The sequence below is a fragment of the Hevea brasiliensis genome, chromosome 10 (assembly GCF_030052815.1).
Source record: "Hevea brasiliensis isolate MT/VB/25A 57/8 chromosome 10, ASM3005281v1, whole genome shotgun sequence".
Classification (NCBI taxonomy): domain Eukaryota; kingdom Viridiplantae; phylum Streptophyta; class Magnoliopsida; order Malpighiales; family Euphorbiaceae; genus Hevea; species Hevea brasiliensis.
Window position 1 is genome coordinate 67750326 of NC_079502.1, and position 17822 is coordinate 67768147.

Consider the following 17822-nt stretch of genomic DNA (forward strand, 5'->3'; position numbering starts at 1 on the left):
AAAACAAAGCATAATGGGTTAAATGAGCCAAGGCCACTGCGATGGGTGATTGAAACGGAAAGTGACAGCAAGACCAGTTGCTGGCCTATTTTCGAGTGGGACACTGTGACACCCCTGGCCTAAAAATGATTATGAAGCTAGGGGAATTGTGAAAACCACAGAAAAGAGTTGAGAACAAGGTCAAATAATTAGATTAGGGTTCAGGAACAATACAGTGTTATTGGAAAATCGAATCAGACCGGTAAGGGACAATTTGATCAATTCACTCTTATAGTTGACTCTTGGTCTAAATGTCCAATAAAATATAAGAAATTAAAATTATGAAAAACATATTAGAAATGAAGAGGTTGGTGGAAAAAGAAGGAAAAGAAAATTAAATTTAAAAGAATTATGACATCACCATGATCATGTAAGCATGACCTCATTAATATTATAATTTTTAAATATGAAAAATGGTGGATAAATATTACAAAAATAAGACAAAAATTAAAAAGTAAATTGGTCTTCTTCCACCTCATTTTGCTGCCTCTCTCTCAAGAAATTCTCTCAACTTTCCTCCATTAACAACACAATTCAAGCTTTCAAAGCTTGATTTTATCTCATAAATCTCTTATAAAATTTAAAGAAACCGTCAAATTGAACTCCAAGAAAAAGATTGGGGGAAGAAAAATGAAGAAATTGGAGAAGAATTTGAAGATTTGAAGGCTCAAGTAAAGGCAAGTTCTTCTAAGCATGATTGATTATATATTAGTTGAGCTTAAGTGAAATTAAGTGGAGATAACATGAAAAATTGAGAAAACTATGCAAAAAAACAATGGTGTAAATTTCGGCCAGCCATGGTACTTAGTGTTTTGATGGTGTTTATTTAAATTAAATATGAATTAGAACTTAAATAATGTAATATGTATGGTTAGTATGCTAAGTGACATCAAATTTCATGGAATTATGATGATTGTAGAAATTAGGGTTTATGGTAATTAAAAATTTTGGGAAAAAAATTAGGGATTTTGGGAATTGATGCAATTTTACCTAATTGAGACTTAAAATGGTCAATTGGTGTGAAATAAAGTGTGTTTGAATGGTTAGAATTTTAATGGAATGGTGAATGTGTAAGGGGTCAATGTTGGCAGCTTGACCCTTGCCCATTCAAATGAGTGTAACTAGAATTCTGTTACTCCAATTGGTGTAAGGCCAATTGGAGATGAAAATTAAGACCTAAAGCAACAATTTTCATGTAGAAATCTTGCCCTAAAACTGATCACTAGTTGGGATAAAATTAAGTTGAATCCAGATTAGGTACCCTACCACTGGGCAAAACTGACTATATGAACAGTACATGTTCAAATGGTCATAACATGGTGTAGGAAGGTCCAAATGATTTGAATTTTATACTGATGGAAAGCTTAAATATATAACTATAACTTTAATGAAGAATACAAATCCAAATTCTGACCATAACTCATCCGAAAAGTGAGCTGCAGTCAGGATACCAAAACTGCCAGAACATAATTTGTACCCAGAATTTTGAATTGAACCAATCCGGACAGCCACCTTAGAATTAGCATAACTTGAGCAACAAAACTCTAAATGGAGTGATTCAAAAAGGTAATTAAAGCTAAGACAATAACGAACAACTTTGATGAAGAAAATTTGGCCAAATTTCCACTGTAGAAGGTCCAATGGAACAGTAGAACTAAGTGACCTAAAACTGAAATTTTGGAATTTCCACTTAGGTAATTTTGAATTTCATTTGGCAATCAATGCCAACAAATTTGTAACCCAAAATGTGGTATGTGAGTGTAATTAGAACTAGTATACCCCTTAAGTATGAAAAATTAACATTTTGACTTGAATGGTAAAGTAAATAGTAACTACAAATACAACAATTGCAAAGAACTCAAAAGTTATAAATCTTAGTGGATAAATTAAAGTTATAAATCTTAGTGGATAAATTAAGTATATAAAATTTAATTATTGAATTTATTAATTAGAAATAAATTGAATAGATATTAAAACACTCTAGATATGTGTTTCAGTGGAAAAGGAGCCCTCCAAGGAAGGAGGAGGAATTGAACTAAGACAAGCCTAGATCAATTAGCTTATTTTTATATTTTAAATTTATAATGGATTGTGAATGAACTTGATAATTGTATTTTCTCTTGTGTACAAGAACTTTAATTTATTGAATGACTTTATATGATTTAGTTATGTTTTCTCCTATGCATTTAAGGATTTATTGCATGGTTTGAGAATTATAAATTGTGAATTGTACATTTGAGGTATTATCAATATTGTGCATCAATTTACAATGATTAAATATGTTTAGTGATTTGTGAATACTTTTTGTGAATAGAAATAATTTTGAATATGATTTGAAACCACAGTTGGCATGGCAATGTGATTGAATTCCTCATTAGCTTGCCTAATGGGATGAATTGAATTCCCTCTTTGGCTGAAGTGTTAAGGTGTGTGCCAGTTGAGAAAGAATTGAATAAGTACTCATCTTTGCTAGCCAGCCCGTGTATACCCTTTTAGCCTTTGGTTATTGGGAGAATTGGCTTTGTCGTGTTGTACAACCCCACATTGTTTTAGTGTCATGCTCTAAGCTGTGTGAATGTTTTCAACATCCTTTAAATTATGATAATTTGATAAAATGTGATCGAAATAAATATTTATTAGTGATTAAAAAATATTATATTGTTTTATGATTTAAAAGAATTGTGGATAAATTGTTACTATTTGATCAAAAGGTTATTCAAATGAATAATTTGCATAATTGAAAATATTGGTTTTTGGGCGTCATGAATTTTGAAGAATTTAGAAATATTCAAATTTTTATTTGTTGTGGTTTGGCAAAGCATAACTTGTATTAAGTTTTAAATTATTAGTTTGTGCACCACTGAGTTTACCGCTCAGTGATAGCTTTGTATGCTGTCACAGGTAAAAGAAAATATAGAGTAGCTGAGTGAGACCACTTGAAGACGAATTGGGACTATTTTCGGGTAAAACATAGATATATTGATGGGTGTCGAATCCACCAGAAATTAAATTAACTGAAATCACTAATTATGATGTATTTTCTACAGTAAGTGATAAATCCAGGTCGAACTCTAGAGACTGAATTATTAGATTTTCATGCACTTGTGTAATGGAAAAAGGAAACAAAGGTTGTGGGGGGGGGGGGGGGGGGTAATTCGCAATCTAAGAAGAAATCAACAATTCAAAATTAAGATCTAAAATTAAATAAGAAACTCTCAAATTAAAGGTTGGTCAAGTTACACGGCCCGTGTACTTTGTTTCTTCCTCAGTTCTCTGGATTTCTTCTGCAATTATTGTAATATTAATTTGCAATTTTATTTACCCGTATATTTTTGAAATTTAATTTTATTACCCCACTAAATGTAATATTTAAATTTCTTTCCAAGATTTGTGAAGGATGAATTAATTTCTTTATAATTGAATTTACGAGAATGAAATGAGATATTTCAGTATTTGATTTAATTCAACTTGAGTTTAATTGTATTGACTTGTGGGATGATATTGAAATTACTGAAGTTGTGGTTAAATCAAATATTGAGAGTGTTTTTCATAGGTTTTGAAAAACTGTTTTCTCAAATTATAGCAGGCACTCTGTCGAAATTTCTGAAAAGTTTGCAAAAAGTTTATCATAAATAATAATTTGATTTATGACTTAGTGTCAATTAAAGATTTTTAATACCTGTTCAAAATTACCCACCACTTTAGAAATGAATAGAAATTTGTTTTAAAATCTCTTGTAGTATATTTAATGGGTTATCGGTAGGCAAAGTTCGATAATTCATTAGGTGTACTGCAGGATCATGTTATGCCTTACGGAGGGGTAAGGTGTGACAATACTTCTCCCAACTTCCTTCAAAATCAATGATGCGGCTTCTTAACATATCCTCCAATACCTATCATATCATATCATCCATGTCATTAGTGTCAGGTCATTGTTATCATTCCTTTAACAATTATAGCAATTCATTTAGTTCTAAGGGTTACCTGAATCACCATTTCTGACTGTCCATCCTTCTGTGGATGAAAAGCCATATTAAAGTGCAGTTGAGTGCCTAAAGACTCCTGTAGCCTCTTCTAAAACCTCGAAGTAAATCTCAGGTCTTGGTCAGATATGATCGATGTTGGCACCCCATGTAGCCGGACTATCTCATCTATGTAAATTTTTGCTAACCTCTCTAGTGAGTAATCGGCTCTAACTGGTAGGAAGTGAGATGACTTAGTCAATCTATCCACAATCATCCATATAGTATCATGCTTCCTCTTTATCAATGGTAGCCCAGTGATAAAATCCACGGTGATACAGTCCCATTTCCACTCTGGTATGGATATAGGTTTCAATAACCCTGATGGAACCTGATGCTCAGCCTTAACTTGCAGGCATGTCAAACATCTGGTCACAAATTCACCAATCTCTTTCTTCATTCCAAGCCACAAATAATGTGTTTTCAGGTCTTGGTACATCTTGGTACTTCCTGGGTGCATAGCATGGAAGCTACTGTGCACCTCTTTCAAGATATTCTTCTTCAGTTCCTCATCTCCTGGTACACATATTCTGCCTTTATAATATAGACACCCATCTCCTTTCAACTCATAATCAGTCTCCTTCCCCTCTTAAGTTCTGCCCATAACAGTTAGTGACTTTTCATCCCTTAGCTGTGCTTCTTGTATTTGCTACAACAAGCTTAGCTTTGCAAGCAACTCAGCCAAAAGTACCCCATCCTATGTTAAAGACAACCGAGCATTCAGTGCTCTTAAAGCCATCATGGGCTTCCTGCTCAGTGCGTCAGCCACTACATTTGCCTTCCCAGGATGGTAGTCAATCACATAGTCATAATCTTTAAGGAATTCAATCCATCTCCTCTATCTTAGATTGAGTTCCTTCTTGGTTGGCAAATACTTTAGACTCTTGTGATCCGTATATATGTAGCATTTCTCACCATATAGGTAATGCCTCCATATCTTCAATGCAAATATTATTGCCGACAATTTCAGATCATGAGTTGGGTAGTTCTTTTCATATGGCCTTAGCTGTCTGGAAGCATAGGCAACTACTTTCCCTTCCTGCATCAGAACACACCCAAGCCCATTGTGAGAGGTATCACTGTAGATCACATAGTCTTTCTCTGACTCTGGCTGTGTTAACATTGGAGCTTCTGTAAGCATAGCCTTTAGCTTCTCGAAATTGGTTTAACATTTATCATTCCAGTCAAACTTTGCATTCATATGTAGTAACTTAGTCAGTGGGGCTGCTATAAGGGAGAATCCCTTCACAAATCTTCTGTAGTATCCAGCTAACCCCAAAAAGCTTTTGACCTCTGTTACATTTTTGGGAGGCTTCCATTCAACTATTGCTTCAATCTTCTTGGAATCTACCCTGATCCCATTTGCTGATACAATGTGTCTAAGGAAGGATATCTCATCCAACTAGAAGTCACACTTGGACAACTTGGCATATAACTGCTTTTCCTGCAGTGTCTATAGTACTACTCTCAGGTGTTCATCATGCTCCTCTTGGTTCTTAGAATACACCAAGATATCATTTATAAAGACCACGATGAACTGATCCAAGTAAGGGTGAAAGATACAGTTCATTAGGTCCATGAAAGCTGCTGGTGCTTTCGTCACCCTAAATGGTATCACTAGAAACTCATAGTGTCCATACCGAGCCTTGAAAGTAGTTTTAGGAACATCTGTCTCCTTTACTCTTAGCTGGTGATAGCCTGATATGAGATTTATCTTGGAAAATACTCCAGCTCCCCTCAGCTGATCAAACAGATCATCTACCCAAGGTAAAGGGTATTTGTTTTTCACAGTTACCTTATTCAACTGCCAATAGTCTATACATAGCCGAAGTGTACTGTCTTTCTTCTTCACAAATAGCACCGGTGCTCCCCAGGGTGACACACTAGGGCATATGAAACCCTTATCTAGTAGCTCCTGTAACTAAACCTTCAACTCTCTCAGTTCAGTGGGTGCCATCCTATATGGAGCAATGGAAATCAGTGCAGTACCCGGCATAACCTCTATAGCAAACTCCACTTCTCTATTAGGTGGTAAACCCGATAACTCTTTAGGAAACACATCCAGAAATTCACATACTGTGGAGATCTCCTGTATGCTTAGGCTAGTCTTCCTGGTGTCAACCACATGTGCTAAGCTTATCATTCTTCTGGTAGCCGTGGCTGATATGATAGTAGAAAGACAACCCATTCCTTCACCCACAACTGTAATCTCATCCCCTTCTGCTGTTTGTAGTGAAATCCTCTTCAGCCGATAATCTACCATTGCCTGATGATGTGATAACCAATCTATTCCTAATATCACATCAAACTCATGGAATGGTACCTCAATCAACTTAGCTGGAAACTCATAACCTTGTATCCTCAGAGGACAACCCTTATAGACCTTTTTCACCATGACACTATGGCCTAAAGGGTTTGTGACTTGTATGTCCTCCTCTAGCTACTCTACTTGTACCCCTCTATCAACAGGTGGTGCAATGCACACATAAGAATGTGTGGAGCAAGGATCAATTAATGCACATACAGATAGATCATAAAGTGAGAAAGTACCCCTCATGACATCAGTTGGCTCTGGCTCCTCCTGAGCTCTCACAGCATAAGTACGGAGTGCTACTGTAGTCTCCTACCTCTGAACTGTCTCTGCAGTAGGCCTCTGTGATGTACCAGCTATATTTGGCATCGTAGGTCTTCTACCCCTCTGTGCTGCGGGGGCAGTCCTTTCCATCTGGGGTGGAGCAGTGGGAACACTAATACTCCTCTGTGGACAATCCTTTAAGAAGTGATTCGTAGACCCACATCTGAAATACCCACCAGTCAACAATCTGCACTCTCCTCTGTAGGGCCTCCCACAATGTGTACAAGCTGGTAGTGGGGCATATCCCCGTGTAGCTGTACCCAGAGAACTATCCTCCTCCTCTCCTCGGAGCAAATCGTGATCTCTATCTCTTGCCCCGACCCTGAGTCTGACCCTGAGACTCCTTGGGCCTCTTACTACCAGTAATTGCTGAACCAGACTACCCAGTTCCAGAACCCCTCTTATGTTGTTTGTCCTTTCTGGATTGCTCTTCATTTCTGAATCTCTCCACATCAAGGGCTGATGCTGCCAACTGGGAGAAGTCTGTGAAGTGATGAGAGGTGACTATCAGTCTGATGTTATCATTCAGTCCATCCTCAAATCTTCTGCATTTATCAGTTTTTGTGGGCATCAACTCCAATGCATATCCGCTAAGTCTCATGAATTCTTGCTCACAATCGGAGACTGTAAGCTGCCTCTACCTCAGTGCCAGGAATTCTCTCCTTTTGGCCTCCAAGTACACATGGCTGATGTATTTCTTTCTGAATTCAGCCAGAAAGAACTCCCAGGTGATCTGTGTAGGCTGTACAACTCTCGATACTGTCACCCACCATCTATATGCATCCCCATGTAGCAGTGACATAACACACTCCAACTGCTGCTCTAGGGTGTAGTGCAACTGCTGCAATACCCTCTCTGTCCTCTCCAGCCAATACTCTGCTGTGGCTGGATCATCTTCCTTCTTACCCTTAAAGTCAACTGCCCCATACTTCCACAGTCTCTCTAGTGGGGATCTGTGTACAGGTTGCGGCTGTAGGGGCAGTGGTGCCTGTACAGGTGGTGGTGGCGGTGGCTGTGGAGGTGGAGGTGGCTGTGGTTATAGCTGTGGGATGGCTCCGGTGACCCGACAAAGTAGCTGAGTCATCTGTTCTAGGAAGGCCTGCTGTGCTCTCCCTGCAGTGCCATAGGATGACTCGGCTCTACTGCTTTGCTCCCTACTAGGAGCAGGTGCAGGTGCGTGACTCACTACCGCCTCCTCTATCGGTCCTGGAGGTCCGTGCTCTAAAGGATTAGATACCATCGATCTTATAAAATAGACAAAGAACATATCTATATTAGTGTCACCTCGACTCTATTTAAAAGGCCCATGCATGTGATGCACTCTATCTATTTCTAACTTTGTAGGTCTAGGACCGCCTAAACCTTTGTTCTGATACCACTAAATGTGGCGCCCCTTACCCGTTTACTATATAGCCGAGCAAGAAGTGCCACATCTGGTGCTGAAGCACCCTATCTTGTCTTATCATGTCCATTGTAAATTTTTCATATCATTTAAAAATAGGTAATCCATGTGTAGAAATTTTTTTTTCAACTTGTTTCTATGGAGACTCGGACAGAGCCTCCTCTGTTTTGTTAGCATCTGGCGGGTTCCACTAATTACCTGTTAACATGTTCATATTCATTTCACACATTTCCATATCATATTCTATTGTATCATATCATTCACAATTATTTATGAGATCTCAAAAGGGTATCGTCTATTGCATTCATATAGAAATTCATAGACAATAGTTTACAAGTTCATGTACAATCTCAAAATTTAATTACAATCCAAAATGAAATACATCATGTGCTTATGTACAATGAACAAAAAGATAAAATCTAAACATACATGGGCCCTGTCAACAAAATTACAATTGTAGAGGTGACTAGTAGACACTGGCAAATCTGATCGGCCTCTGTATGAGCACTACTGCTGCTACTACTGTGGTTGCTGGGACTGATCTCCAGTATCTATGTGATGGAAAAACCAACATGCTAAGCATAACACATAGTGGTGCATAATTTATAATAACAATAACTAAACAATTGAAATAATAATTCTATATGGCAATTCATAATTTCTAGGTCCTTTACATTTTTATTGCACTTTGGAAACAATTGAAATTATTGGGATCTTTTCTATTTACTTATTGTATATTAAGTCTTAATTAATCATTATTAGTGCCCAAGAAACCTATAACAGATTATAAAAGTTGGATACATGGGAGTATACTAGTTAGATAGCTATATGTCTATTCAGTATACGTCGGTCATGTCAGGCATGAGGCCTTGCCGGTAGACATTTAAGCCAGATATAATATTAGGCACAATAACTAGTGGGCAGGCATAAAGCGCCTATAGAACAATAATGTCAGACATATTTTATCTATTAATGATTATTCTTATGGGCAGTACTACTATCTATAGTCCCTAATTGGTATACTGATTGATCTAAATTAAATAAATAAGTCTAGGTATACTATGGGCAATTAAACATTATTACTTATTATTAGAAATGTTCATGTCACTTTATAGTGGGAAAATAGGTCCCACATACCTCTTTCATGTGATTTAGTGTTTAATAGCTTATTAGGGTTAAATTCCTACCATAAGATAATTTATCTCATGAACCGTTCTTTAGGTTCAATTTTTGTGTCTTACTTTTACCTATCCATTTGATCAGCTTGTAGCCACTGTTTGGCCACACTTCCTTCATGGAAGATGTTCTTCTATGTCTCATCTTTATTTTCCCTTTTGAATCATGTCAATTAGGTTTTTAGAACTCAAGTTATGGTCAGATAACCATAACTGATTCATTTCCTAATTCTGGTTACTTAACTAGACAGCTTTTGGACTTAGAGTTTACCTAATTAATGGAACATGTTGCAGTCACTTTTAGGCATAGTTATCAGAAATTGTTACCCTATATCTTATGATCATTGAGAAATTTGAATCACAATTTTTCAAGTTTTGTGAAATTATTTAGAGCCAATTAACTGGCCTGGACTCATGTGTCCTGCGCCAACAGAATTTCAGTCCAGGTCAGTGACTTCAAGTTAACTTTTAAGGTTCTTAAATTCATAATTTAAGGAAGGTTCCTAGGACAAAGTTGGAGCCCTATTTCTTAGCTTTCTGGAAAGGTATGACTCATCCCAATTGGAGTTTTCTAGTGGAAGATATGACTAAAAGACTGTTCTGGGGTCAAGTGAAGTTTGGTCAGATTTTAGGTTTTGATGTATTGACTGTTCTAGCAATTTGACCTAGTTCTCTTGATTTTTGGGTTTTGGTCAAAATACCAATTTTGTAGATATATGTCTTGTGGAAAATTTTCCACTAGTTTCATTACATTTGAATTCTTGTAGACCAAGTTATGGCCATTTTGACAAAACTGGTCGGGTAAGTTTATGTCCAGTAATTTCTAGGCAACCTAGTTCTGGACAGTTTTGTTATCCAAATTGGGCCAGTAATTTGGTTTTGTTTAAGGCATTTCTGGGCTCTGTGGTCTTCATGAAAATTTTAGCCCTATATCTAAGCTTTCTAATGGTATAAATTTTGGGTCATTTGGACTAGTATAGAGAGAGTTATGACCAAATGAATGCACACTGTTCATTTGGTCATTTTTTGGGTTTTGTGTATGGACATCCGGATTGGGACAGTGTTTAGGTTAAGTTTTGGACAGAATTTGGGCATGGTTTCTTCATGGAAAATGGAGTGTTTTGGGTTTGGTTTCACCTTCAATTGGCCTCATACCAATTGGAGCAACATACATTCAGTTATGGCTCAAAATTCAAGCTGGACTCAATGAGTCCCAAACCTGCAGAGAAAAGCACTCCCAATTTCTCAATTTCCTCCAACTTCCTTACTTCAATTGACATGCATAGCACTTCTATAAGTAACAATTTCATCTAAACCAAGTCAAATTCAACAATTTCACAAAATCCTCAATTCATGTACAGAAACCCTAATTTTAATTATCCAATTTATACAAACTCAACTCATTCAAACTTCTAATCATATCAACTTATCAAACATCCTCATGGAACCAATTTTCATCATTTAAAAGCATCAAACCCCAATAAGTTCCATGGCTGCCGAAATTAAGTTTCTTAAATTTCTTATCATTTGTTTTTAATTTCATGTTATACACACTCATTTCATCATGCTTACAAGATTTAAAGAAGAGAGGGAGTGGTATCTTGCACTTACCTCTTGTGACTCAACTTCAAGTTTCCCAAACTTCACTATTTCCAAATTTCTTTGCTTCAAATCTCTTTTTCTAGGTGTAGGATTAATTTTTAATGAAGGGGACTATGAGTTTTGGTGAGTGAATGAAGGGAGATTCAAGCTTAAAGCTTGATAAAAATGGTGGAAAAAGAAACCATGGTGCCGGCCAAGCAGAGAGAGAAGAAATGGAGAAGGTGACTTATTATAGGTGAGTTTTGTCTCTTATGTCTTATATATATATATAATTATTGTACTTATTTTTTTTTTATAATGTGATAAGTCTATTTTCTTTTCTATTCTTTGCTCTTCTTCTTCTTTTCTCATTTTCATAAATCAATTTATACTTTTTATTTATGTTAATTATTTTATTCTCTTAAATTTTCCTTAACATCTTTAATGTCAATTTTTTTTACCTAAATAAACCTTTAATTAGGTCCCAAAATTATTTCTTTATTTTCTTAAATTTTCTTGACATTTATTCCATCAATTTATGTCTCCTCACTATAGTTTAAGTGTAGTTCCAGACATTCTGATTATCCAAACAGACATTAGTCGTCGGAATAATAGAATGTATGGACTACCTATGGTGAGGGCGTTACACCTATAGTTAACAAATTTTAGGATGTATTTTCTGAAGAATTACCTGGGCTACCAACAGATAGACAGGTAGAATTCTCAAATGATGTGTTCCTTGTACTGCACCAATATCAATAGCACCCTACAGAATGGCTCCCACTGAGTTGAAGGAGTTGATATTGCAGCTACAAGTCTTACTTGATAAGGGGCTCATACACCCCAGTGTGTCACCTTGGGAAGCGCCAGTACTGCTTGTAAAAAAGAAAGAAGGCACCCTTAGGCTGTGCATTGACTACAGGCAGTTGAATAAGGTGACAATTAAGAATCAATATCCTTTACCCTGGATTGATGATTTGTTTGATCAGTTGAAAGGGGCTGGGATCTTCTGCAAAATTGTTTTGAGATCTGGGTATTACGAGTTGAAGGTTAAGGAACTTGATATTCCTAAGACTGCATTTAGAATCAGATATGGCCACTATGAATTTTTAGTGATGCTATTTGGGCTAACCAATGCCCCAGCTGCCTTCATGGACTTAATGAACTGAATTTTCAAACCCTATTTGGATAAGTTTGTAGTTATTTTCATTGATGACATACTGGTCTATTCTAAGACAAAAGAAAAACATGCTCAGCACCTTAGAATTGTATTACAGATTCTGAGGTGTGCATTTGTATGCCAAATTAAGCAAGTGTGATTTTTGGCATAATGAAGTTTCCTTCTTAGGCCATATGGTATCCTCAAGGGGCATAAGGGTAGATCCTAAAAAGATAGAAGCTATTCTGGAATGGAAGCCACCTAAAAATGTGATAGAAATCAGGGGTTTTCTGGGATTGATTGGATACTATAGAAGATTTGTGAATGGGTTTTCCAAGATAGTTTTGCAAATGACCAAATTGCTACGTAAAGGTGTTAAGTTTGAATGGACAAATAAAAGTCAGACTAGCTTTGATAAATTGAAAACTATGCTTACATAAGCTCCCATTCTGACATAGCCTACGTTGGGAAAGGATTTTGTGATTTATAGTGATGCCTCGTTAAATAGACTCGGCTGTGTGTTGATGCAAGATGGTAAAGTAATCGCTTATGCTTCCAGACAATTGAAGCCACATAAGAGAAATTATCCTACTCATGATCTGAAACTAGTAGCCATCATCTTCTGTAACACCCCTCACCCGACTACAGTGTAGCCGAGCAAGGCATGCTACAATCGGTGCCGGAGCACCCTAACTTATCTTACTTTATTTTTTTCTAAATAATTTTGAATTCATTTAATTTAATATTAATTATTTTTCGACGGAGAAACCAGCGGAGTTTCCCCTATTTTATTATCGTTTGGCGTATTTCAATATTCACCTGTTTGAAATTCAATTCAACAATATTTCTAAAATAAAATCTTATCCATGCTAATCATAATTATCTCATCAATCATTCTCATAATTTTCTCATATTTCAAATCTTATCCATACATTTCAATTTCATAATCATTTCCATACATTTCCATTCATACTCAATTCATATGTAAACATTCTCAAATTACATAAGCAAAATTTTTAAATTTCCTTAATTTACATAATTTACAAAATAATTACAAAATTTCATAATTTACATGATATATAAATTAATTATATATGAAAAAGCTAATTAATTAATTTACATCGCATTCCTACTAATTACCTGTTCATAATATACATTACAATACAATATCTAAGTATTTTATACAAAATATAAAATATGATGTATATGGGCCCTATCTACATGCATTACTGAGGAGCTAACAAACTTTGAATACTTCAGATACTTCTGCAGATCAAAACTCCCAAAAATTCCCAGTCAAACGTCCATTGGGTTCTAGCTTCAGTACCTGCGCGAAGGAAACAATTCCATCGCGCTAAGCATTGCTGCTTAGTGGTGTAATAATATAGCAAGGAAATAATATACAAATAAAGATAGAAATAAAACATAATTCAAATAATTAAGATTTATTTATACTTCACATGCGGTTTCTAAAATTTAATATGTTTTATCCTAATTTAGTCTTCTTTGAAAGTGTTTATTTCGCCAATGTACAGTAATAATGTACAAAGAAAAATGATATGAAAATAATAAATTTATGCTTATATTATTATATAAGTCACATTTGCAATATTTATTTATGTTATAATTTTCTTTGCTAATCTTTTAGCATTTTCTCTATACTTGCTAGGTTGTCTCAGATTATTTCATAATAAGTAAATTTTGATATCGGTCCAGTTTATTTCGATTCTTTCTAATAAATAACTATTCTAATTTATTTTAGGTCATCTTACTCATTTATTTAATTTCTAATATTTTTTTTATTACTAATATTCTTAACTTATTTCAATAAATTTCACTGCCCAAGTAACCTATGACAGGCTGACTAAACTGGATAACGGGTCGTTGGCACTGGACACCACGGTGCCTCGGGCCGTCATACCATGGGACGCAGAACATCAACCACGTATGCAGTCAGTATGGCTAAATAGCCATGATAACACATAATCGGGCATAAAAGCCATGAATACAGGCATAAAGCCATGAATGTGGGCATAAAGCCATGAATACGGGCATAAAGCCATGAATACAGGCGTAAAGCTTTTCGCAGTACTGCTAAAACAATACCCTATTGGCATGCCAAACTATCCAATCTGACATACATGTCTAGGCAATACAAGGGCACATAATATCATTAAATATTAATATATTGTGTTTTATGAGTTTATTATTTCATGATAAATTTCATAATTTATACATTCATCATAATATTCATACATTCCTTACATCATTCATATTGATCACAATTTATAACAATGGTGTTCATATACCATTGTACTCAAAACGTTATTCCTTTCTCTTATAAAGAAAACTAATGTTCCATTCATATTTTATGTGATTCATTTATTCATTACAATATTTATATGGATTCATAACTCATACAAGGTGTTATTATCTTATTTGTAATGGAAACATAAATCCTAATGTAAACCTCATTCCATTTATACTCAACAATCCATCTAGGTTAATGTCATTTCATATTCAAGTGGTATTACTTATGTTTTATTAGACCTACTAATAATGGGAATAAATCTTAACTATATACTCACATAACTTAAATGTTCATTAAGTCATTTAGGTGAATTACTATTCCTATTCCAAGTAATCCATGAATGTTTCATGGATTCCAAATTTCATACCTTAATTTCCTCTACCAATTTAGTTATTATACTTTGTGTCTTTGTATTACTATTCACATTACTATTCACTCAAATTTTTGACTTTTAATACATGATAAATTTATTGAACCTAAGTTCACCAAGATACCACATTTTGCATTTTATTTTTATTGGTATTGATTTCTAATATCATTTCAAAACTTATTTTATGTTATTCAAAATTTTCAGATTTCATGCCCTAGGTTTACTGTTCCATTAGTCATTTTTGCAGTGGGAATTTGGAAAAATGTTCAACATGAAAGTTGTTCCTTATTTTGTCTAGTTGAATTTCCTTTTTTGAATCACTCTATTTGGAGTTTTGTAGCTCAAGTTATGGCCTAAAAATCATGACTGGCCGGATTGGGCAGAACCCAAAATTCTGGGTAAACTTGTTTCTGCCAGATTTGGTAACTCAAGTTTGGTTGGAAATTTGACTAGGTTATTGTCATAATTTGAGTCAGGTTTCTTCATGAAAGTTGTTGGTCTATATCTCAACTTGTTCCTGGTAAATTTTCAGGTCAATTGGACCTTGCTACATTGAGTTATGGCCAAATGACCAAATACTGTTCATTTGGTCATTTTGCCCAGGCAGATTGCAGGTCACCCGAATTAGGGCAAACTTTTGGTCAAGTTAGTTTGGTTTTCTGGGCATGGTTTCTTCACCAAAGTTGTGCCATTATGTGTCTAGTTTTACCTCCAATTGGCCTCATACCAATTGGAGTCACACAACCTCAGTTATAGGTCAAACAATACCCTGGACTCATAGGTCCAAATTTCCTGCATAAGAGAAGCACTCCCAATTTTCAATTTCACCCAACTTCCAAACTTCAATTCACATTTATAACACTTCTAATAGTCAATAATCAACCTCAACATCATCAAATTCAAGTCACAACACAAAATTCCATATTTGAGCAAACCCTAAATCAACTTGCAATAATTTTAAATTCCAAGAGAATTTCTAGCACTAACCTTTGTGTGTTAGTTTCAATCAACTCCAAGCTACTCCAATTAATCTTCAATTCATTCAAAACACCTTGATCTTCTTCCTTGGGCTGCCTACTGAATTTCTTTCTTCTTTTCTTCCTTCTTTTTCTTAGTTTTTCTTGCTTATTCTTGGAGTTCATGCCTTGATGAAGGTTTTTCTTTAAATTTCTAAGAATTTTGGTCAAGAAATTTGCATGGTTTGGAAGCTTAAGCAAGCTTCAATGGAGGAAATTTTGTTTTGAGAGAGAAATGGGAATGTGGGACGGCAAAGTAGTAGAGAAGAAGAGAAAAATCTGTTTTCTTTCATTATTATAAGATATTTATATAAATTTAAATATTAAATAATGTATTTGTCTTATTAGGCAAATTTGCTAATTAATTTTTATTTAAATTATGTAACTAATTTTTCCATTTTCCGTCCACTTTCTTTTTATTTATTTTTAATTAATCTTTTATCAATATTTATTTATATTTTATCCATTTTTATTAGTTTGTCAAATGGTGATTGGGTGGAGGCATTGTTAATGACATCATGTGATGTCATAATTCTCAATTTCTTTCATTTTCTTTTTCTTTTCTTCTCTACTCATTTTAAATTTAATTTTTAGCAATATTTATTTATATTTTAGATCATAATAATTATTTACTTAACTAGACAAGTCGGCCAAAAATCACCTCTGAAGGCGAAATGACCAAAATACCCTCCGTTTGGCTTAACAGACCAAAATTGTCTGTACCGATCGAAAAATTTTTCTAAACCTTTTTTTTTGGCATTCTAATGTCATAGAAACCTCAATGACTCTTCTCTGGAGTCTCAAAAATTATTTTATGAATTTTCTCCTGGATCTAGGGCTCCTAGTTGTGAGAACCGCAACTTCCCACTGGGTTACCCATCGCTAGGGCACCGGCTCATTTAACTTAGTTGTATTTTATTTCTAAAATTTTTCCTTAATTTTTCTTATACTTATTTGAGTTATTTATGACTCCTCACTCTAGTCTAATTATTTTTCCAGACGTTCTAGCTGTTCGGACCAACACCGGTCACTGGAACAGTTGAATGTACGGAATTGCTATAGTGAGCGTGTTACATCTTCGCTTTAAAAATATGGAGGCATTACTTATATAGAGAAAAATGCTACATTTATACAGATTATAAAAGTCTAAAATACATGTCTTCACAAAAAGAACTAAACCTGAGACAGAGAAGATGGATGGAATTGCTTAAAGATTATGATTGTATCATAGATTACCATTCAGGAAAAGCCAATATAGTAGCTGATTCCCTAAGTCGAAAGTCATTGGCAGCTTTAAAAGCATTGAATGCTCATGTGAGGCTGACAACTAATGGTGTGATTGTAGCTTATTTAAAGATTAAATCTAGTCTAATTCAACAGGTGCAAGATACACAGAAAACAGATGAGAAGTTAATGGGAATAGTTAGTAAATTGTTAGATGAGAAGGAAGGTGAATATGTGATAGACAAAGATGGTCATTTGTATTACAGAGATAGACTATGTGTGCCGAATGTAGATGATTTGAAATAGAACATCTTCAGAGAAGCACACACTTTTGCTTATGCTATGCATCTGGGTAGTAACAAGATATACCAGGATTTGAAAATGCATTACTGGTGGCCTAGTATGAAGAAAGACATAGCAGAATATGTGTCTAAATGCCTAACATGTCAGTAAGTAAAGGCTGAACATCAAGTACCATCTAGTTTACTACAACCAATCTCTATACCGGAGTGGAAATGGGAAAGGATTACCATGTATATTGTTACAGGCCTCCCTCATACATAGAGAAAGCATGATTCAATATGGGTTATTGTGTATAAATTAACCAAGTCAGCTCATTTTCTTCCAGTTTAACAAGACTATTCACTAGATCGGCTTGCTGAATTATACATCAGTGAGATAGTAAGATTATATGGAGTGCCTGTGTCTATTATATCAGATCAAGAGCCTCGGTTTACATCAAGTGTCACACCCCGGTTGGTAAGAGGCGAAGCAAATCCGTGAGGTGATATGGGTTCGAATCCTAGCTCTGCAGGGCGAAGGGATTGAACTCCACCAAAGCGGACAGTACCGATTTGAGTTGCATCGCCGGCCTCTAGAGGGGTACGC

At 35.2% G+C, this 17822-nt stretch overlaps 1 protein-coding gene across 1 annotated transcript in view; it reads left to right on the forward strand.

Moving 5' to 3' along the window:
* The window catches only part of LOC131169369 (uncharacterized), a 36444-nt gene extending 19204 nt beyond the window's left edge, over window positions 1–17240 (forward strand). Inside the window, exon 2 of the mRNA XM_058128588.1 lies at window positions 16942–17240. Within this exon, the coding sequence (XP_057984571.1) occupies window positions 16942–17240 (299 nt within the window). The remainder of the gene's footprint in view (window positions 1–16941) is intronic.
* The last annotated feature ends 582 nt before the right edge of the window (window positions 17241–17822 follow it).